The sequence below is a fragment of the Ranitomeya imitator genome, chromosome 3 (genome assembly GCF_032444005.1).
Source record: "Ranitomeya imitator isolate aRanImi1 chromosome 3, aRanImi1.pri, whole genome shotgun sequence".
Classification (NCBI taxonomy): domain Eukaryota; kingdom Metazoa; phylum Chordata; class Amphibia; order Anura; family Dendrobatidae; genus Ranitomeya; species Ranitomeya imitator.
Genome location: NC_091284.1, coordinates 797,174,266 through 797,198,283, shown reverse-complemented (window position 1 = coordinate 797,198,283; position 24,018 = coordinate 797,174,266). Strand labels below are relative to the sequence as shown.

Sequence of the window (24,018 nt, the reverse complement as noted above, 5' to 3'; positions counted from 1 at the left end):
ATCCGAGTGTGGAATTGAGCCCACTGAACAGCCGGTATGCATGATGTTAACGATCCCAATAGGGACATTGCGTCTCTTAAGGTCAGATCCGGTTTCTTTATCACAGCCCTGACTTTGTGTATAATCTTCTGCTTCTTTTCCTCTGGAAGAAAACACAGCTGATGTTCTGAATTTAGCAAAATACCCAGGACAATCTGATTTGTTGATGGGTTTAGTTTTGACTTCTCTAAGTTGACCAGCCAACCTAGGTCCTGTAGGGAAGATATTATACAGTTTAGGCGATCTTTACACTGAACAAACGATTTACCCACTACTAGGAAGTCATCCAAGTAGGGTATAACTAATGTATCCTGTTCTCTGATATGAGCCATTACTTCCGCAATGACTTTAGTAAACACTCTTGGCGCCATAGATAATCCAAATGGCATTGCCGTAAACTGAAAGTGCCTGACCTGATTGTTTAAGCACACCGCCATTCTGAGGAACTGTTGGTGATCTTCGTGAATGGGCAGATGGTAGTACGCATCTTTTAAATCCAGGACTGTCATATAACACCTGGGAAAAAGAAGTTTAGTCGCTGATTTAATTGATTCCATCTTAAAAGCATGGTATTGTAGGAATTTGTTCAGTTTCCGTAAATTTATGATGGTTCGAAAGGAACCATCAGGTTTGGAGATTAAAAATAAAGGGGAATAGAATCCTTCCCCCTCCTGCTCTTTTGGAACCTCTACAATAACTTCTTTCTGTCTCAGTGTCTGAATCTCTTTTTCCAGGGCCTTCTGTTGGTCTAAGGAACCAGGGGCAGTCAATATATAATAATTTGAAGGTTTTTCCCGGAACTCTAATCTCAATCCTGACCTAATTATACCCAGGATCCAATTACTGGAAGTTATTCTGGCCCACTGAGTGTAGAAATGTTTTAGTCTGCCCCCTACAGGAAGATTTGAATTAATGATAGTTTCGCCTACGTCTTGAGGAAGATGATGTATTGAAGTCTGAACTTCTCTTCTTCGGCTCTGGTGCCTCCCAATTTCGGGCTGAGTAGGGTCTCCGGTACGGGAAGCGTCTCTTGAAGGTATTCCTAAAGGTGGGATTGAACACTTTAGGAAAACCTCTATTCCTATCCTCAGCCTTAGCTAGGATGTCATCTAGCACCGGGCCAAATAAGTACTCACCCCTGCATGGAATGGTACATAGTTTAGCTCTAGCCTGTGCGTCTCCTTTCCAGGTTTTAAGCCATAAAGCCCGCCGGGCAGCATTTGAAAGTCCTGCTGATCTGGCCGCCAGTTTCAAGGAATCCACCGAGGCATCCGCCAAATACGCCACACCATCCCGAATCTGGGACAGTGAATACAGCATCTTATCACGAGGTATTTTAGTTTTAAGCTGCTCCTCCAGCTGGGCTACCCAGACCATAACTGATCTGGCTGTGCAGGTACCTGCGATTGCTGGTTTAAAAGCACCTGACGATGCTTCCCAAACTTTTTTAAGAAACATGTCTGCTTTCCTATCCGAAGGGTCTTTCAGAAGACCTACATCCTCCAGTGGTAAGGTGCCTGATTTAGATGTGGAGGCCACAGCCGCATCCACTTTAGGTATTTTCACCCACTCTGCTAGGACTTTATCATCAAAAGGGTACCTTCTCTTTGCTGATGATGGTAGGAAACCCTTATCCTGTTTGTCCCACTCACGCTTAATAAGGTCCTTCACAGTATCTACCACAGGAAACGATTTACGGCTTCTCTGGCACAACCCTGCAAACATTAAGTCCTGGGTTGACCTTGGCTCTTTGTTCTCTACAACCCCCATGGTTGTGCGAACTGCCTTAACCAGTACGTCCATTACATCTACTGAAAAACAAGGTCTCCCTTCTTCGTCCGAAGAGGACGGTGATGATGAACGTGAGCATTCACCTTCCTGCAACGACGGACTGGATCCTGGTGATACTTCCCTGGATCTCTCATGCCGACTGCTTCTAAGGGAACAATCAATTTCCTCCCTTATAACTGCTCTGAGATCTGATGCACGAAGGGGAGCCTCTTCTTCTAAGGTCTGGCAAATACAAGTTTGGCAGAGCCTTTTCTGATAACTATCAGGTAAGGGAACTGTACATAGGGCACATTGCCTGTGCTTAGATTTGGCTGATTTCTTTGCCTAAAACAAAGCACAATGACAGACAGACTATATCAGCTACCAGGTGATTTTCGTCATGACACTCACCAAGGCTGAACTGAGCAGTACCGGTCTCTGAGGGGAATTCGTATGTGACGTTGAGGCACCCGCATGCTGCTGCCCCCGTACCACACTGCTGCTGCTTTTGGAGCGGCTGCTGTCGCTCTTCTTGCGCTGGTCAGGCACCTCCACCTGAAGGTGCTCTGTGTCCGCAACCGAGGACATTTCTTTGCCGCACGTTGCTCTGCAGCCTCTGCCGCTTAATACCAGCAGCCGCGCCTCCTCCCCCAGCCTCCCCCGGAAGTCCTACCTTCCACTTCCGGGTCATCGGTATGAAGGGACGCTGAGCCAGCCGCGCTCACGCGACCCAGGGCGGCACTGCCCGACCCCTGGGATCGCATCCGTACGGCCAGACGAGGAGGGGTCTGAAAAAGAACACCCCCGACGCTGCTTCCAGAGTCCCCGATTCTGCCGTTTTCAAGGATACCGCGCAGAGGCCTGGTGGACCTGGGTAAGAGACATCCTGCAGGGTCCTACCATCCGGACAGGAACCCAAACTGGAGTGGTGAGGGGGACCGCCCCTTTAAATCCTGTAGGTTCCTGTCCAGATGGTGGGCGGATCCCCTCTCTCTCGTATGGGTGCTGTCGTGGCGATAGGAAAAAAATTGTCAGTTCTATTTTCATTTACCCTATGATTACACAAATGTGGGATAAATTGCTTAGGGCCACAGATTATCCAGATGATCAAATTTGGGGATATATTGGATATACTTAATACCACTGCCTCTGTTATGAATCTGTTGAAGGGTTTAAAGCCCACTGATTGCTCAGATTATGTCCCACTAATTCATGAAGCACCTAAACTAAAGGTCCCAGGAGGGATAACCGTATTAGCTGATTATACCTGCTATAATTCCCACGACACTACAGGTACACCAGTAGGGGTCTTCGAGACAGGTTTCTGTAAAGAGAACAGTTCCCTGGATACTGACTTGCTAGCTAATCATACACAGTATATGTACGACATTTATTGGTTATGTGGAGATGGTAAGCTCCGTCCTAGGTTGCCTAATGCCTGGACAGGTCAATGTACCCTTGTTAAACTAGCTATGCAGTTCAAGATTTTAGCTTGGGATCCGGAGACACCTGATGAATATACCAGAAAGAAGAGAAGTCTCGATCAGCTCCATATGAGTTATGAAGAAAATCCATTGATATATGTCGATGGCATTGGAGTGCCAAGGGGGGTGCCTGACCAATTTAAAGCCCAGAACTAGATCTATGCTAGCTTTGCTTCTATAATCCCACAGGTGCAGATTAATAAAAATGTTGATTGGATCAATTACATATATTACAGTGAACAAAGGTTTGTCAATTTTACCTGTGATGCTGTCCAAGGTATAGTTGAGGAGTTAGGCCCTAACACTAGAATGACCCTCCAAAACCGACTAGCCCTTGATATGATCTTAGCTGAGAAAGGAGGAGTCTGTGGGATGGTGGGAGAGGAATGTTGTACCTATATCCCTCAGAACTCTGGGGTAAATGGAAAGACCATGATAGCCCTTAAAAAGATAAATGGGTTAGCAGCAGAATTAAAAACTAATGTTGGAGTAGACACATCTTTCTTTTCCGGCTGGTTGGGTGGGCTCAAAGGATTCCTTCAACAAGCTTGTCTGGTACTGATTGCCCTTCTTGTAGTTAGATCGATAATCCTCTGTTGTGTTATTCCCCTGTATAAAAAGGTTATCACTGAGGCAACTCCGACTGGCACCTTCCTCAACCAAGAAGTAGACCCACCAGAGTATGATGGCACTGATCCAGGGGAGATCCCCAAGTACGTCCCCCTCAAGAAGATAGACAATACCCTTTACTCTGAGATGATGCTAAGAGATTTAGTTTAGGGACAGCGGGAGAACTCCATGTGAAGCTAGTGAAGGGTTCAGCTGCCTGGAGGCCTCTCACAAGGGGAGAGCTTCTGAGGTGTCTGGATGAAGAAATCCACCTCCCCTTTCCCCATCACATGGACAGTCTCGAAGGATCTTTCTTTTTAGGCAAAAACTTAGTGTTTAGGGGGGGGTTGTCAAGTTGAAAATATATATATTTATACTCTTTTGTACTTTTATATATTCTTATGCTGTGAAACAATAAGTTTTTCCCCTTATGTTTGCTAATGCAAATTTAACTGTATTTAAGATGGCTGCCAGTATTCACATAAGTTAGAAGATATTCAAAGACTCAGAGATTAATATGATAAAGACAATGACCGTAATAAGGACAGTTGGTGGGCAGACACCTTCTCCTTTCTTAATCCAGCCAATTGGTTTGAGGGACTTGCGGCTGGATAGCTGGAATCTTGCAAAGTTTGTTATATATCGCTGCCTTTATCCTTGTTATGTATGTAATACTAAAACTTGTTCTTTGGTGTATTTCTGTATGTGTTAGGAAATTCTGCACTAAGACAACTAATGATGAAACCAAAAGCGTTGCCACCCCTGCTCTCTACACCGATTTCACAAAGTTACCAGATGAAGATGTTGAAGCCAAGCGCATGGCTATCTTCAAAAGATCCCAACTACTGTTATCAATAATTGTTATTCGTAAATTCTAGTATACAGGGGAGACGGGTACGCCGCAACAGCCATGGCTGGTAACATGGCACCAGTCATGTGAAGACCAGTACCCATCGAGCGCATAGCTTGGGATAGTGCCTCTGATGCTGGACATTAATTAACAAAATTTATCTAGGGGGGAATGTGAAGGAACAAATTATGAAAGATTCTCCATTTTGTGCTTTGACTCCATTTTGTTTTTGGTTAAAGATAAATTCTGTTATTTACTTAGGTAGAAGATTACAGCTGCTATGAAATAACTGTCCTGTTTCTCACGAAGATAATATTTTGTTATTCAGCTAGTCTATGGTTCATAATTGGTATAAAGACCTTGAGTATTCTAACTCAAGTGAGCCAGATAAGAGACTCGTGGGTGTATCGCTATACAAGACTGAGGCATCTGTTAATATGTTTTTCTATGCCAAAAAGACATGACCATATCTGTAGTTCCCATTTTTCCTGTATCCTCATGGGTTAAGTTTTTCCTGTATTCTTATAGGTTAAGAACTGTGAACGTGTTCTTATGCTGATTGGTTGAAGTATAATTTCTATGACTATGAAAAGTCAGACAATAAAACGGGGGCACAGAGATCTGCTCGATCCCCCACACAGAGGCACGAGTCTCCGTCTGGTCATTTTCAGTTGCCGGCAACGCCCTGTAGATTAATCTGGAAATCACTGAGTCAACCGTGAAGGATCACTTTAGATCCTCCCTCAACAATGCGTACCCTATGCCCCGGGTCGATGTTTTTTACATATTTTACTAGCACTTGCGGATTACTGCAACATTTTTTCAAACTGAGTGTTTTTGGTTTTACTATTCTCTTTTGTGTCTTCAGGTTTCTTGGTGGTGTGTGAACATGATCATACAGACTTGTTCACTGTGCAAGTAGCCCATGTGTTCCTGTTTCCATAACTGTTCTCTTGTGTCTACAAGACTGGGGAGTTCCACCACTCCTCTTGGGCTATCTGCACAAAAGCTGCTCTACCCTGTATGCACACATGGATTTTTCCTCTCTGAACCCTGTTCACACAGGTTATATACAGATGATCAGGTTTTTAAATACATCAGATAGGGATTGCATACATTAGTTAGGACTGCTCTGATAAGGGTATACCGTGAAGATTGGTAGAGCAGCTTAGTATACATTTTTTGCAAAAAACGTATCAACCAAATACCCTGTTTTTTACATCTTTTACTAGCACTTGCGGATTACTGCAACATTTTTTCAAACTGAGTGTTTTTGGTTTTACTATTCTCTTTTGTGTCTTCAGGTTTCTTGGTGGTGTGTGAACATGATCATACAGACTTGTTCACTGTGCAAGTAGCCCATGTGTTCCTGTTTCCATAATTGTTCTCTTGTGTCTACAAGACTGGGGAGTTCCACCACTCCTCTTGGGCTATCTGCACAAAAGCTGTTCTACCCTGTATGCACACATGGATTTTTCCTCTCTGAACCCTGTTCACACAGGTTATATACAGATGATCAGGTTTTTAAATACATCAGATAGGGATTGCATACATTAGTTAGGACTGCTCTGATAAGGGTATACCGTGAAGATTGGTAGAGCAGCTTAGTATACATTTTTTGCAAAAAACGTATCAACCAAATACCCTGTTTTTTACATCTTTTACTAGCACTTGCGGATTACTGCAACATTTTTTCAAACTGAGTGTTTTTGGTTTTACTATTCTCTTTTGTGTCTTCAGGTTTCTTGGTGGTGTGTGAACATGATCATACAGACTTGTTCACTGTGCAAGTAGCCCATGTGTTCCTGTTTCCATAATTGTTCTCTTGTGTCTACAAGACTGGGGAGTTCCACCACTCCTCTTGGGCTATCTGCACAAAAGCGGTTCTACCCTGTATGCACACATGGATTTTTCCTCTCTGAACCCTGTTCACACAGGTTATATACAGATGATCAGGTTTTTAAATACATCTGATAGGGATTGCATACATTAGTTAGTACTGCTCTGATAAGGGTATACCGTGAAGATTGGTAGAGCAGCTTAGTATACATTTTTTGCAAAAAACGTATCAACCAAATACCCTGTTTTTACATCTTTTACTAGCACTTGCGGATTACTGCAACATTTTTTCAAACTGAGTGTTTTTGGTTTTACTATTCTCTTTTGTGTCTTCAGGTTTCTTGGTGGTGTGTGAACATGATCATACAGACTTGTTCACTGTGCAAGTAGCCCATGTGTTCCTATGTCTATATGCCGTTTGGACTTCACGGAGCTCCCGCAACGTTCCAGAGATTGATGGATCGAGTCTTGAGGCCTCACAGACAGTACGCTTCTGCCTACCTGGATGACATCGTAATTTACAGCATGGACTGGGAAACTCATCTCCAGAAGGTACAAGCGGTGATTGATGACCTGCGAGATGCAGGTTTAACGGCAAACCCCAAGAAATGCCACATCGGGCTTGAAGAAGCCCGATACTTGGGCTACGTGATTGGCCGAGGAGTGGTTAAACCCCAGATCGACAAAATATAGGCAATTCAGGGCTGGCCACAAGCAGTGAACAAAAAACAAGTACAGGCTTTCCTGGGGATTGCCGGCTATTATCGCCGGTTCATACCCAATTTTGCAGCCATGGCTACTCCCTTGACGGATCTTACCAAGGGGAAGGGTTCCGTCATGGTAAAATGGACCTCAGCTGCTGAAGAGGCCTTCCACAGCCTGAAACGGGCTTTGTGCTCTCAGCCCGTACAAGTGACTCCTGATTTCAGCAGCGAGTTTGTGGTACAAACTGATGCCTCTGATACTGGTGTCGGAGCTGTACTTTCCCAGGTGAGGGACGGAGTCGAACACCCGGTCCTCTATCTCAGTCGGAAACTGAATGTACATGAGCAGAGGTATGCGGTGGTTGAAAAAGAGTGCCTAGCCATTAAATGGGCTCTCGACTCCCTCAAGTATTACCTGGCCGGTAGGAAGTTTAGGCTGGTCACAGACCATGCCCCTCTCAAGTGGATGCACCTCCACAAAGACCGTAATAGTCGGGTAACCCGGTGGTTCCTTGCCCTGCAGGCTTACTCTTTTACGGTGGAGCACCGACCTGGGGTGCAGATGGGGAACGCCGATGCCCTATCCCGAGTGCACTGTTTCAAGTGTGTTCTTGCTCGACCGGGGTGGTCTGAGCAAGGGGGGGGGATATGTAAGACTCATGCTGGTGTGGTAGTTGGAGGCAGGTATATCTCGCCCAGGTGTTTGTCCTATGTGAATTAGGCCACTCAGTATCTTCAGGGTGCTAATGGGTTAATAAGTGCAGGAATAAAAGATGACCAGCTGGGGGTTTCCAGCGTCAGCCTGGGGCACACAGATTGCCTGTCTGTGTGAGACAAACGTGAGTGAGAGCTGTGTTCAAGAATTGTGTAATGTTAGCTGGGTGGGAGAAGCCCCCCCAGCTGTTGAGATAGCAACGTGTTGGTTTAGTTAGCGCCGGACAGGCTAGGATTTATTTTTATGTTTTGTTTTTCTATGTTGCTTTCACGTTAATAAATCTGACCTGAGGTCAGCTTGCTCAGAAACCTGCTGTACGCCTCAGATTCAATGCACAAACCACGTGGCTTTTGACCCCAGCAAAGGCGATCCCAGACTGTTGTGTCACAAGGCTTAGATGTCTCTTCAATCTGCATTGTGCTCCGCACCGCCTGCACAAGCTCATTCGTCTCCTCAGCCTGGAAGAGGTATTTTCTCTGGTGGTCCTGACTCCCTGAAGGAAGTTCCCCTTCCTCTTCTGAGACAAAGTTTTCAGAGGCAGACTGGTCCTCAGAGCTATACTCTGGCTCTCATATGTCTCGTTCCCGTCTGGCTCTCTTGCGGCTGGGAACAGGGCTGGACCTTTCCACAATACTGGACAAAGAAGCCTGAACTTCTTCCCGTATTAGGGACCTCATCTCTGACAAGAGTGTCAGCTGTTCATCCCTCATAACCTTGGAAGTGCAATCTGCACACAAGGTTTTAGCATGAGTGTCCGGGAGCTTCACGTTGCATATAGGGCATCTATTGGTTTTCCCAGGGAACTTGCCGGACTTCTTAACTTGAGCAGGGGGAGCAGCGGGGGTTCCCTTATCCTTAAATGACATAAGATAGGGAGAAGTAATGGGATGCCTGAGTATATGTGCGTGGATAGGGGGGACAGCGCTATGCGCACTCACCCCTTCCTCCGCTGGCGTGCCTTCCATGACGATCCTGGTAGCAGGTCCCCGCCGCTTCAACGCTGGATCAGGAGCGATTCGGCTGCTGTGCGTCCCACGCTGGAGCGCACATACTCTCCCCGCACGTTACCTCGTCACCGGAAGTGACGGTAACAGATGCCGTGAAACCGGAAGTGACGCGGTTCCTCGGGACTTCCGTTAGAAGACGCCGTGCCAGACGCCACATCGCTCTGGATGCCGCGCCGCATGGAACCGCGTCGCAGCCGAGAGCCTCCCACCGGGAGGAGCGGCTGCCACAGGAACTTCATCCTTCCTGTTCTTTGGAGCAGAGGGACCCCCCGTCTGGAGGGTTTCTGCCCTGAGCCTCTTGACAGGGGGAGGGGTATTGGACGAGCCGCACGATCCCCCTGAGCTCCGGTAAGCTTGCGCAGCTTCTCTCGTGCGTCCCTTGCAGGGACAGGAAAAACACTGAGGATTGGGGGGTGGACATGCCCTTTTGAACTCTCGTGTGTTTCCTGTCCCACCACGGGGGAGGAGGACGTCCTCCAGGGTGCTGTCAGGAGGGACGTCCTGGAAATACACATTTTCATTTCTGTCATACCACATTGCATTAATTCCTGTAAAGCACCTGAAGGGTTAATAAACTACCTGAAAGCAGTTTTCAATATGTCATGGGGTGATGTTTTTAAAATGGTATCACGTTTGGGGGTTTCCCAATATAGGAGTCCCCTAAAGGCACTTCAAACATGGATAGGCCCCTAAAAAAATAAATGTTGTAAATTTCCTTGAAAAAAATGAAAAATTGCTGCTACATTTTTAAACCTCCTAAAATGCTAACAAAATAAAAGAACATTTTACAAATGGTGCTGATGTAAAGCCGACATGAGGGAAATGTTATTTATTAATGGTTTGCTGTGGTATAACTATCTGGATTAAAGGGATAGTCATTCAAACTTTGAAAATTGCTATTTTTTTACATTTTTCTCAAATTTTTGATATTTTTTATAAATAAACACAAAACATATTGACCTAAATTTACCATTGTCATAAAGTAAAATGTGTCACGAAAAAACAATCTCAAAATCACTGGGATTTGTTGAAGGCCCCAGAGTTATTACCACATAAAGTGAAACTGGTAAGATTTCAAAAATTTGGCTCCATAACTAAGGGGTTAATGTATAAATAGAAGGGAAGAAACTATCCCTACTACAGGAAGATAGCAAATCAAGTGTCATAGCCGACCTGCTTGAGAATCATGGCCTGTTTGTAGAACGTCTGTGCCGTTTTGGAGGCTTGCTGGATTTTAGCTGGGATGACTAATCCAAGTGCGGACAACTGGCGGACCTCACGTTGCAGAGCGACCAACCGATCAGAGTAGTGGATTTTCAGTGCTCCGTTAGAGTGGTCCAACTCCATCACCTGACTGTTCGGCTGTATGCTAAAGGAAAGGAAAGCATTAATGATTGTATTTCGAGAAGGAAAGCAAAACAAAACGAAAAATTCATACAGCCACTCATATGCCAATATGAACCCCTAATGACAGGCAATTTTCCATTTTCGCATTTCCGTTTCCAAAGACCTCTTACAAAAGTCACTGTTGTTATATTTTTCTGTCTACAGTCTTGTTTATTTGTTGAGCGACTTGTTTCAAATGACACCATGCATTTTACAATATAATGTACAGAAAATAAGAAAAAAATGGGGCACAATGTTGAAAAGAAGCAATTCTGCCATAAGTTTTTGCTATTCATTTTTACAGTGTTCAGTGTGGGTGTAAAATGATTCTTAAAGTCACAATGTTTATGGCTAAAGCTAACAATTTTTATTATTATTTTAATGTCTAAAAAAAAAAAAAATAACTTTGCTTCTCACCATTACCTGTAACATTTTAATTTTTCCATCGATGGAAAGAGGGTTTATTTTTTTGAGTGTGGCACATAAAAAAAAAAAAAAACAGCAATTGTAGTGGTTTGATTTTATTCTATTTATTAGTATTTACTGGTTAAAGGGGTTGTCCAGAGCCATTTTATTTTTTTTTCCTTTGGGCCTAAAAACTAGCTGCTAACAGAGGCAGCTACCTGCCTTTTGTTCTCGGTGCATCACCACCTGCTCCTGCTGGCGATTCAACTACCACACATTAACAGAGCAGCTCTTCCTCTTCTGCTCTGCTGACGGGGGCGTGACTGGCGACGTTATGCTGATTGACAGCCGGCTCTCCTCAGTTATGCAGTGGGGAGCTGCTGTCAATCAGCATGACAACAGCAGTCACGCCACGTCAACAGAGCAAAGCGAAAGAAAAGCTGCTTCTGTCGACGTGACATCAGCAGAAGCCACTGAATCGCCAGCAGGAGCGGTCTGTGACGGTTCTAAGCCGGCAGACATCAAAGGGCTACATGTAAAGTTCAACATGACACACAGTAAATGACTGAAGATTCCACGAAGCATCAAGCTACACAATTTGCATTTGACGAGCATTTGTCCTGAAAATTATTTTTCTGGGTTCCAGGAAAAATTGCATAAGAAAAAAAAAAAAAAATCAGAAAAAATTGGCACACTATAAGGCTAATGTTCACAAGTTGCTTTTTTCTGCTGCAGCCAAAACTTGATCTATTGACAATAAACAAACTGCAGACAAAAAGCAGGTTTTGATGGCTTTTTTGTTGCATTCTTGCTGCTTTTTTCAGGATCCCAAAGTTTCACTTTGCTTCCAGAATGGAAGTATGAACAGTGCAAGTGTAGTTCATGAAAAAATACACAAATGAATGGTGGGGATTCTCTTACATTGGTAGGGCATTGTTCACCTTCATACATTGGTAGGGCATTGCTCACCTTCATACATTGGTAGGGCATTGTTCACCTTCATACATTGGTAGGGCATTGTTCACCTTCATACATTGGCAGGGCATTGCTCACCTTCATACATTGGTAGGGCATTGTTCACCTTCATACATTGGCAGGGCATTGTTCACCTTCATACATTGGTAGGGCATTGTTCACCTTCATACATTGGTAGGGCATTGTTCACCTTCATACATTGGCAGGGCATTGTTCACCTTCATACATTGGCAGGGCATTGTTCACCTTCATACATTGGTAGGGCATTGTTCACCTTCATACATTGGTAGGGCATTGTTCACCTTCATACATTGGTAGGGCATTGCTCACCTTCATACATTGGCAGGGCATTGTTCACCTTCATACATTGGCATGGTGTTGTTCACCTTCATACATTGGTAGGGCATTGTTCACCATCATACATTGGTAGGGCATTGTTCACCTTCATACATTGGTAGGGCATTGTTCACCTTCATACATTGATAGGGCATTGTTAACCATCATACATTGGTAGGGCATTGTTCACCTTCATACATTGGTAGGGCATTGTTCACCATCATACATTGGTAGGGCATTGTTCACCTTCATACATTGGTAGGGCATTGTTCACCTTCACACATTGGTAGGGCATTGTTCACCTTCATACATTGGTAGGGCATTGTTCACCATCATACATTGATAGGGCATTGTTCACCTTCACACATTGATAGGGTATTGTTCACCTTCATACATTGGTAGGGCATTGTTCACCTTCATACATTGGTAGGGCATTGTTCACCTTCATACATTGGCAGGGCATTGCTCACCTTCATACATTGGTAGGGCATTGTTCACCTTCATACATTGGCAGGGCATTGTTCACCTTCATACATTGGTAGGGCATTGTTCACCTTCATACATTGGTAGGGCATTGTTCACCTTCATACATTGGTAGGGCATTGTTCACCTTCATACATTGGCAGGGCATTGTTCACCTTCATACATTGGCAGGGCATTGTTCACCTTCATACATTGGTAGGGCATTGTTCACCTTCATACATTGGTAGGGCATTGTTCACCTTCATACATTGGTAGGGCATTGTTCACCTTCATACATTGATAGGGCATTGTTCACCTTCACACATTGGTAGGGCATTGTTCACCTTCATAAATTGGTAGGGCATTGTTCACCTTCATACACTGATAGGGCATTGTTCACCTTCACAAATTGGTAGGGCATTGCTCACCTTCATACATTGGTAGGGCATTATTCACCTTCACAAATTGGTAGGGCATTGTTCACCTTCATAAACTGATAGGGCATTGTTCACCTTCACACATTGGTAGGGCATTGTTCACCTTCATACACTGATAGGGCATTGTTCACCTTCATACATTGGTAGGGCACTGTTCACCTTCACACATTGGTAGGGCATTGTTCACCTTCATACATTGGTAGGGCATTGTTCACCTTCATACATTGGTAGGGCATTGTTCACCTTCACACATTGGTAGGGCATTGCTCACCTTCATACATTGGTAGGGCATTATTCACCTTCACAAATTGGTAGGGCATTGTTCACCTTCATAAACTGATAGGGCATTGTTCACCTTCACACATTGGTAGGGCATTGTTCACCTTCATACACTGATAGGGCATTGTTCACCTTCACACATTGGTAGGGCATTGTTCACCTTCATAAATTGGTAGGGCATTGTTCACCTTCATACATTGGTAGGGCATTGTTCACCTTCATACATTGATAGGGAATTCTTCACCTTCATACATTGATAGGGCATTGTTCACCTTCATACATTGGTAGGGCATTCAGTTGCTCAGGTTTTGCTTACTTTCACACCTATCACATATTGAATTAACCTGTACCTAACATCCATTCTCATGTGAGGACACCAAGACGCAGGGATTTTTGCGTACTCACCGTAATATCATTTTCTCCGAGCCATTCATTGGGGGACACAGACCATCGGAGTAATGCAGGAGGAGCGGGGACACAGACCAGGGTAAGGGAGCACTGCATTTATCACGGAGGGATTAAACTTGTAAAATGCAGCGCTCCCTTACCCTGGTCTGTGTCCCCGCTCCTCCTGCGTTACTCCGATGGTCTGTGTGCCCCAATGAGGTGAAGAAGAAATTAGTGTTTAAACTTGGGGGGGGGGGGGAATAACAAAAATAAATGGGTTTCATGGTTCTGTACCCGTGCTTTTCTTTCACCCCAAAAAAACTGCAAAAACTGATGGCAACGTTTTGCACTTACACATTGCTTTCTATAGGTGAAAAAAAATTTGAAAATAAGCTGGAAGAATTTACATGCCACAGTTTGAAAAAATGCAGCAGTTTTCCAATTTAGCCAGCAAAAAAAAAGCGTGTGTATGAGATTTCTGAAATCTGACAGCCTTTGCTGGTTCTACAAGAAGCTGCTTTTAATTTGAATTTTAAAAAAATGTAGCAAAAACGCAACTTGTGAACATAGCCTTATGGCCAAACAGCTGCTTGCAGCCTTACAACACCAAGCAGAGTGCAGAGCGTTGGGTGGAATGGTATAAAGCCACCACCACTGAACTCTGGAGGAAACGTGTTCTATGCAGTGACGGATCAATCTTCCCTATCTGCATCTGATGGAGGATTCTGGGTTTGGTAATTCCAAGAAAACGTTACCCTCTGACTGCACTGTGCCCGCTGTACAGTTTGGTGCAGGAGGGATAATGATGGGTTTATTTTCTGAGGATCGACCTTGATCCTTGATGCCTTAGATCCAGTGAAGTGAAATTGTAATGCTTCAATACACCTAGATATTTTGGACTATTGTACTGTAGATTCCATCTTTGTGGGAACAGTTTGGGGAAGACCATTTTCTGTTCCCCATGACTGTGCCCAGTGCAAATAAATAAGGCAGCACACTGTAGCGCCAAAACCTGCAAACATGAAACATGAAAATTGAATTGTATTACTGCACTAGAAATATGAAAAATTGAGAATGCTTAAAGCATAAATTGGCCAATTCATGTGTACCTGGCAGCTACGATAAGGTGTTTCTCGTTGCCAGGACCTAATGCAAATCCTCTCTTAGACAGTCTACATCTCTCTGGGAACCTAATGTGAATCCCCTTTTGGACTGAAGTCTTTATCTCTGTGGAGGGGTAGAATGCTACTGCAATTAAAAACGCCTGAGGCTAAGGGGCGGAGTGCTCAATCAGAAGGCTTGGAAGGATGGTCCCTTGATTAGAAGGTCATCTAGGTAAGGCAACACGACCATGCCCCGAGAGTGCAGAATGGTCATGACGGCCCCCATAACCTTCATGAACACTCTCGTGGTGGTGGCAAGGCCGAAGGGCAATGCTATGAACTGGAAATATTCCTCGCGGACAGCGAACAGGAACTTCTGGTGAGGGGGAAAGATCGGGATATGAAGGTAAGCATCACAGATGTCGAGGGATGCTAGGAACTCCCCCTTCTCCATCAAGGAGATGATAGAGCGGAGGGACTCCATCCTGAAGTGCCGGACATTGACAAATTTGTTTAGGAGTTTTAGGTCCAGGATGGGCCTCATCGTTCCATACTTCTTCGGGACCACAAATAGGTTCAAATAGAACCCCTCGAACCTCTCTTTTTCTGGGACCGGAATAATGACCCAGTCTTGACAAAGCGAATCGATGGCCCGGTATAAGGACCATGTCAGCGCCTCCGCTTTGGGGGGACGAGATGTGAAGAACCGAGCTGGAGGGAGGAAGAAAATTCTATTTTGTATCCGGAGGACACCAGGTCCCTCACAAATTCAACATGAACAACAGAGCCAGGCATGACGAAACCGGAGTAAGCGACCGCCTACTCTGCTTGTGTCGACCGGAGAATGCCACGAGTCATTTAGGTGAGAATCTATAGGACCTGGATCTGGACTGCTTAGGTCGGCTCTTCCATGACTGATTTGTCTTGTACTGCTATTCACAGATGCCAGAGACAGAATCACGGAATGTGTGTTACATCAGACCTGTATGGCAACATTTTGGGTAATAAATTGGTGAACGAGGGACAGTCTCGTGTTTATTTCTGTCTTATGTTTTTCCGATAGCCTTTTCTGGACTACTTTGTATTCGCTATATTACTTCGTACCTGCATGTGATTTTTTTTGTTTAATAAATTGGTGAACGAAGGATAGTGTGGGGGAGTGTTTATTCGAATAAAGTGTTTTTTTTTTTTGGTTTTTTTTATTACCGAGTTACCCCAGGAGTTGATGGCAGATGTGATTTTTGGCAAATCACAGCTGTCATCTACCCCCAATACCATTACCCTGATTGCCAACACACCAGGGCAAACAGAAAGAGACAGAAAAAGCGCCAGAATTGGCGCATCTATTGTGATGCTCTGTTTCTGAGGAGGCTACAGACTGGTATTTTTAGGCTGGGAAGGGCCCAAAAACCATGGACCTTCCCAGTCTGATAATATAAACCTGGAGGAGTCTGCTTTACCTTGGCTGGTTATCAAAAATAGGAGGGACCCCACGTTATTTTTTCAATTATTTATTAGGTTAATACATTGCCACTATCACTTTTGGTCCATATATCATGGATACCCTTAGAGGTCATGTATAGGAAGGTGTATTTCAAGAATCCGCCTCCCTCTACGGCTTCTACCAGATTGTTCTCACCAAGAACATCTCTAATCATCCTGGCTGAGGAGGAGGGCAGCTCTGGGGGGCTCGCTCACTGAAAAGCTGCAGCTGAGGAGAGGAACAAAGAGGGGATACGAGATAGCCAGACCACTGTGCTCCTTTGGTCTCCCAACCATATTCTCGGTGAGCCTCTCCTCCATATTAGATCCCTAAAAATACGGTTTACATTGTTAAAAAAGATGTAGAGGGAGTCAAAGTGGAGCAGGTGTAATATTTGCGGCCCGATTTTCATTATTGTTAAAATGTTCCCAACTCTGACACACACAGCTTTACTGAATTGTAAATGGAAAAAAGGGAGAGAAAAAAGTAAAGGAAAAATTACCAAAATCCTGATTTTGGATCTGATAGACCAGACTGAATTTCCCTTGACCACTCGCTAAACTGTTCTTGCTCGTACTCTCTGAACTGCTCCAGGTGTTCTCCAGCATCTTTCCGAAAGGCCTGAAACCCCGACAGATCTGACAGAAGAGTTTCCGCTATCTTCACAGAATCCTCCACCTGTGGTCAGCGAGAAGAGACAGAACATAGAGAGGGCATTCAGTCACCGTAGTAAGGATGTGTGTCCCTGTGCTATTTAAGGGACCCTCCAAGAAAGAGCAAGCCCTGCGTTGTGCCTAATGCAGAGGCTGGGGAGAATGGTGCACGAGACAAAAGGATCTTCCCATGGTGTTCTGTTAAGGGTAACCGTACGTTAAACTAACTTCACAATAAGCAGTCTTGTGTGTGAGGATAACTATTTCTGGCTATTATATGACTTGTATCCTCCATGCTCACTAGTTTTCCCCTCTGCAGGGTCTATTTCTAATCTGCAATCCACTGGGAGTTGGAAGGACAGAACCAGCAGCAGTGATCTCTGCCAAACACAGTACAGCACGCAGAGAGGATTCCTGCTCTTCATTCATTTTTAGCACCTAAAGACAGACAACAGTGACATGGAGGAAATTATACAGCAATGCTGAGCAGTCTGGATGTGAATCAGCTCTGTGGGGAGGTAGAAGACTTGTTAGAACGCTCAGCTCTATTTCTTTCTCGCTTCATTGGGGGACACAGGTAACCATGGGTGTATGCTGCTGTCGCTAGGGACACTATGCAAATAAGGAAAAAAAAAACTTCTCCCGGCAGTATACACCCTCCAACAGGCACAAGTCAACTCAGTTTTTGCTTAGTGTCTGTAGGAGAAGGACCTGGATCTAACCACCAGATCCGCTTTATTTTCTTTACAGGGTTTTTGTGAATTTATTAATCATTTTCCCTTTCTTTTTCAGACTTATCTCTTCGGGTAACAGGGTGCAGATTCTCACCGTTTTTCCCACATTTAAGCGACCGAGAAAGCAGTGTGGTACTCCCCACATTGCCCACTCTCAGACCCGCTGGCAGGACTTCGTCCCCTGTCACCCTTACGGGTGTTTCAGGGTGACTTCTTGGTGGCCAGTCCTCGCCTTTTCCCCTCCTCACCCCTCTCCTCGGAGAGGGCTGTGAGGAAGATGGTGGTCACCTGTGGTGACCTCCCCCCCTTCTCGTAAGGGGTTGACGCCGTCTTCTGCACCGTCCGGAGATGGTGCGGGAAGGAGGATCTTCTCTTCCAGGACCCTCTCTACCTCCCGAGGGCTCCTGACGCGATCCTCAACTATGAAGAGGGACGGATCTTCAAGCATGTACAGACCCCCCATCCACGTGCCTGCCCGCAGCACTCATCGCAGCAGCATTCACCTACTGCAGCCTTAGGACATTTCACGGCCATTTATTCAAATCTCGTGCTTTTTTTTTGCCTTCGCTGCGCGCGATTCACTGCCTCTTCTCCTCGGCAGAGTGTTTTCTGGCAGGCCACGCCCCTTCTTTCTGGCCTAACCAGACTCCGGCTCTTCACAGCACTGAGCAGGCCTCTGATAGGGAAATCAGGGACCACCTTAATGTATTCTCATAATTCATACATATGTCTCTGAATATGTCCAGACATGTTTCAACTCTGCCAAGTCATACCTGCTGACTTGCTATTGATTATCAATTAGAATTACGGACAGGGTAGGGCTAATTAGGTAGACCTTTAAACTTGTACGTGGCTAAACCCAAGTCACCCCTTATGTAAGGGTTACCTGTCCACAGTTCTGTCCTTATTAGGAATAAACATGATCAATTAAGAATTATCTCATATGTAATAAACAGCTGATTTGCGCTTGGACATAATGTGCACGCCTACTCAAAAGTGTATATAACTGAATGTCCTTTCTGGAATAAACTTTATGGCTTGATCAGATATCACATCTGTCTATGTCCATCACTCCGGAGAACTCACTAATTTGGCAGCCATCCAATATCCCTGAGGGTCTGACTTGCAGACCACCCTAACATTTTGGCGTCCCTTGGTGGGCGGCCACAACGGAAGACCACCAATATCTGGAAGTCCGGCACACCGCAGACCTGAGACCAAGGACACACAGACAATCCCGGGAAGGTAAGAACCATTAGTTTCTTACAAACTCTCTGTGTCTCCATCTGTCTCATAATCTGCTGCCGAACTCCAGGTATGTTATAATCAGGTCTCCTACAAGGCCGTACATATTGATTGGCAAAGAAGATAGTGTAGATAGGGTGCTAGCACCATAGAGTAGAGAAGAGGCCGTCAGAAGTGGGCACCATAAGAGGTTACACATGAGTAGAGCAGTGAGTTGTCAGAACAACCAGAGAATGCAGTCTTAGGCTGATAACAGAGAACAAAGGCAGAAGTGTTAGGCAGATAACAGAGAACCTGCAGACTCTCGCACCTGACCACGACTCTCACAGGGACAGACTTGAGAAAAGATCCAGGAAGAGGACTCTGTCTAGCTCTTCATCCAGTTCACCGGATCCCACTGCGTCATCCAGAATACCCCCCTCTACCCGTTCCCCCTCCTCGGAGGCGGACATCGGGTCGGATGTAGCTTCTCAGTCGGAGTCTGACTCGGATGCAGATCAGACCTCCGGGACGCAGGATATGGTATATAGCCTTATTTCGGCTATTATTCAAACCCTTGAACTTAAGGAGGAAGATGCAACTTATCAGGACGATTCCGTTTCATTCAAATGGGTGAAACTTCCTTCTAGAGTTTTTCCCAATCACAAAGAGTTTGAGAACACTACCTCTAGACACTGGGAACATCCCAGAAAACGTTTTCCTGGAAGAAAACGTCTGGACATCTTATACCCTTTTGATTCAGACCTTGTGAGCAAGTGGTCGGAATCACCTAAAGTAGATCCGCCTGTGTCAAGATTATCCTCGCAGACAGTTCTGTCTATTCCTAATGAGGCGTCTCTAAAGGATGCTACGGACAGGCAAACTGAGGCTTTAACCAAATCAGCTATTGAAGCGTCCGGCGCCTCTCTCTGCCCCAATTTCACCTCCTCTTTCGGTCCTTCACCTCCTCAGGTGGTTCCTCTCAACAGGACTGTTCTTCCGCCTAAGGGGAATGAAGGTAACCTTCATTCAGGCCTACCCCTCACTGGAGGGCTAAGAGGTACTCCTCTAAACCTTCCGGATCTCGCGGCCACAGATTGTCTTCAAAATGACGGTTCACCCCCACTTGGAAATCTTTCCAGGGTGGGAGGCAGGCTTCTTCTGTTCACAGAGCCTTGGTTATCGGTGGTCGACGACGCCTGGGTCAGGGAGATCGTTACATCGGGCTACAAAATAGAATTTTCTTCGCCCCCAGAAAGACGTTTCTTCCTCTCTCGTCCACCCAAGCAGCCCTCCCATGTCCTGGGGCTTCCCCAGGCCGTCACTTCCCTCCTCGCCTCAGGGGTAGTGGTCCCAGTTCCTTACCGCGAGCGGTTTTTGGGCTTTTACTCAAATCTGTTCGTAGGATGGCTCTCTTTGCCCAATTTTGGATCTCAAGCAGTTGAACAGCCATCTTCATGTTCGACACTTCAAAATGGAGTCACTGCGCTCGGTGATCACTTCCATGGAACCGGGAAAATATCTGTGCTCTGTGGACATTCAGGATGTGTACCTTCACATTACTGTTTGCGTACCGAATCAGAGGTTTCTTCGTTTCGCAATCCAGGAGCAACATTACCAGTTTGCAGCTCTCCCGTTCGGCCTGGCGTTCACTCCCAGGGTCTTCACGAAGGTAATGGCAGCGGTCATTGCCATCCTTCGATCAAAGGGGATCCTCAAAATCCCCTATCTCGATGACCTCCTGGTCAAGGGTCCGTCTCGCCGGGATTGCAGCCAGAGTCTCCAGATCACTCTGGACACGCTAGTCCGTCTCGGTTGGATAATCAACAAAGAGAAGTCCACCTTAATTCCAACCCAACGTTTCGAATTCCTGGGCATGGAATTCGACCCCATTCAAGCCCAGGTCTTCCTCCCAAAGGAGAAGTTCCTTTCTCTTCGGCAGGGCATCAAAGCCCTAAAGCGCCCTGCCCCTCTGCCTCTACGGCTCGGTATGAGAGTACTAGGGAAAATGGTCGCTTCCATGGAAGCAGTACCTTATGCTCAGTTCCACTCTCGCCCTCTCCAGCTGGCCCTCCTGTCTGCCTGGGACAGGAGCTCACTTTCCCTAGATCACCCAGTTCGCCTACCTCTCAATGTGAGACAGTCTCATTTGGTGGACGCTATCCACCTCCATTCTGTGCGGGAGGTCATTTCTCCCCCTCCGTTGGCAGGTCATCACCACCGACGCCAGTCTTCAGGGGTGGGGTGCGGGTTTTCTCCATCTCATAGCGCACGGCCGCTAGAATGTTCAGGAGACCCTTCTCCCGATCAATCTCTTGGAGATCAGGGCAATCTTCCTGGCCCTCCTCCGCTGGCAGTCCCTCCTCACGGGAAAACCGGTCCGCATTCAGTCGGACAACGCCACGGTCGTGGCTTACATAAACCTCCAGGGAGGGACTCGCTGCAAGCAGGTCATGAGGGAGGTGGCAAAGATCCTACAGTGGGCAGAGAACCATGTTCTCTCCATATGAGCCATCCACACTCCAGGAGTGGACAATTGGGAAGCCGACTTTCTCAGCCGTCAGGGGCTCTTCACAGGCTTCTCAGGCGAGTGGGCTCTTCACCCCGCCGTCTTCGACCAAATTTGTCAGAGGTGGGGCTTTCCGGATGTCGACCTCATAGCTTCCCGAACAAACCACAAGGCTCCCCAGTACGTATCCAGGTCTGGGGACCCGATGGCCGTCGGCTGCGACGCCCTTGTGATCTCGTGAGCCCGGTTCCAGATGCCTTATCTGTTTCCGCCTCTTCCGTTGATTCCAAGGGTCATAAAAGAGGTAAAGCCAGAGGGGGTTCCGGTTCTCTTAGTAGCTCCAGATTGGCCTCGGAGGGCCTGGTATGCGGAGCTAGTGAACATGCTATTGGACGTCCCCCAGAGGCTCCCAGACCGTTCAGGTCTTCTATCGCAAGGGCTCCTCTTCCACCCGAATTCTCGGTCTCTGAATTTAATGGTATGGTCGTTGAGGCTGCAGTGCTAAGGGACGCAGGTTTTTCCCACAGCGTCATACCGAACATGATAAAAGCTAGGAAATCAGCATCTTCACGTATCTATCATAGATGTTGGAAGGCCTTTTTCCGATGGTGCGATGACATCAGTATGTTCCCTATGGTCTTTTCCCTTCCTTCAGTCCTCGGTTTCCTTCAAACGGGTCTCGATTCGGGCCTTTCTCTGAGTACCTTAAAGGGTCAGGTTTCCGCACTGTCCATCCTCTTCCAAAGGGACCTGGCTTCCCTTCCCCAGGTAAAGACCTTCCTTCAGGGTGTCGCTTACATAGCGCCTCCTTACCATCCTCCGCTTGAGCCATGGGATCTCAACCTTGTCCTCGGCGCCCTCCGGCGCTCGCCTTTTTGAACCAATTCAGGACATTTCCTTTTCCCTTCTTTCATGGAAAGTGGCTTTCCTAGTCGCCATCAACTCGATTAGGAGAGTCTCCGAGTTGGCGGCATTGTTCTGCCTTTCTCCCTTCCTGATTCTGCACCTGGATAAAGTGGTCCTTCGGCCTGTTCCTTCCTTTCTACCAAATGTAGTTTCGGCTTTTCACATCAACGAGGACTCGTCCTTCCTTCCTTGTGCCCTTCCCTGGTTCATCTCTTGGAGAAATCTCGTCACAAACTGGATTTGGTCAGGGCTATCCGAGTCTATCTTTCCAGAACTGCTTCTTTTCAGCAGTCCGATCCTCTGTTTGTCGTCGGAAGGGGCTCCCCGCCTCTAAATCCACAATTGCTCGTTGGATTCGTTCGGCGGTTCTGGAGGCATACCGTGTTCAAAACAAACAGCCTCCTCCGGGGGTGAGGGCTCACTCTACCCGGGCTGTGGGAGCTTCCTGAGCCATTCGTCACCAAGCTTCAGCTTCGCAGGTTTGCAAGGCCGCAACCTGGTCGTCCGTTCACACCTTTGTAAGATTTTACAAGGTGCATACTCAGGCTTCTGTGGATGCAGGCCTGGGTAGGAAGATACTGCAGGCGGCGGTTTCCCACAGGCCGACCTAAGTCTCCTTCTCTCTGAATATTTTCCCCACCCATGGGACTGCTTTTGGACGTCCCATGGTGACCTGTGTCCCCCAATGAAGCGAGAAAGAAAGAAGGATTTTTGATTCTTACCGTAAAATCTCTTTCTTGGAGCCTTCATTGGGGGACACAGCATCCTCCCTTTATGTTGTACCGTTTTGGCCAATGTGCCATTGTTGTGGGTTGGTACATAGGTTGAGTTTGTTTATACTTGCGTCTACTACTGCTTTAGCACCAACTGAGTTGACTTGTGCCTGTTGGAGGGTGTATACTGCTGGGGAGGAGTTATTTTTTCCTTATTTGCATAGTGCGAGCCTCCTAGCAACAGCAGCATACACCCATGGTTACCTGTGTCCCCCAATGAAGGCTCCAAGAAAGATTTTATGGTAAGAACCAAAAATCCCTCTTTTTCTATGTTCCCCTCTGCCTGTTTCCTCTCCATGCTCCTCACTCTCCCCTCTCATAGAGTATAAAGGTTTGTGCCACTCAGACAAGACAGTCTGTGGGATCACTGTGTTGTCATGTAAGACAGACTGAAGCAGTTTTGGGCAGAGTGGATGACAAGTACAGGAGGCAGGGGAAGACGTGGCTGATTTATGCACTATGCAAGACATAGCACAAAGTATCTTACATTTGCCTTTACTATTGATTTATGCAAAGTTTGTTGAAAGTAAAGTTCCATTTTAAATACCTTTATGTGCTGCCCCCTACGACCCTTAATTGGGTATAACACCGAGTGAAAGTTTACACCCCAAATCATCAACCAAATCAGACAGATGGCCGGATAATGTTATAGCTCTGTAATTTAAAGACACAATGTACAGCTTGGATGCTAAAAGGAAAACTCATTTTCATTATTGAAAATTAAATCCCCGCTATTCACCGTAATAAGGTTATGCCACTGATCACCATTTACATGCTACTATCACTGTGATCACAACGGGAACATTTTCACGAAAGTCAGATAATTATCGGACCAGATGGACACCGTCGTTACGGCCTTTCACTCCAGGCAATTATCATTAGGATCCAACATTCATGGTTAGAGCGTAATGACAATAGCACTCGCCTTCCATATTTAAGGCCATTTCTG

General features: G+C 46.0%; 1 protein-coding gene across 1 annotated transcript in view; it reads right to left on the bottom strand.

Annotated features, from left to right (window-relative positions):
• The window catches only part of DYNC2H1 (dynein cytoplasmic 2 heavy chain 1), a 552,714-nt gene that overhangs the window by 498,795 nt on the left and 29,901 nt on the right, over positions 1–24,018 (bottom strand). The window contains exons 11-12 of the mRNA XM_069759211.1: positions 16,773–16,948; positions 10,191–10,386 (exon numbers count right to left, since the gene is read on the bottom strand). Of these exons, the coding sequence (XP_069615312.1) occupies positions 10,191–10,386; positions 16,773–16,948 (372 nt within the window). The remainder of the gene's footprint in view (positions 1–10,190; positions 10,387–16,772; positions 16,949–24,018) is intronic.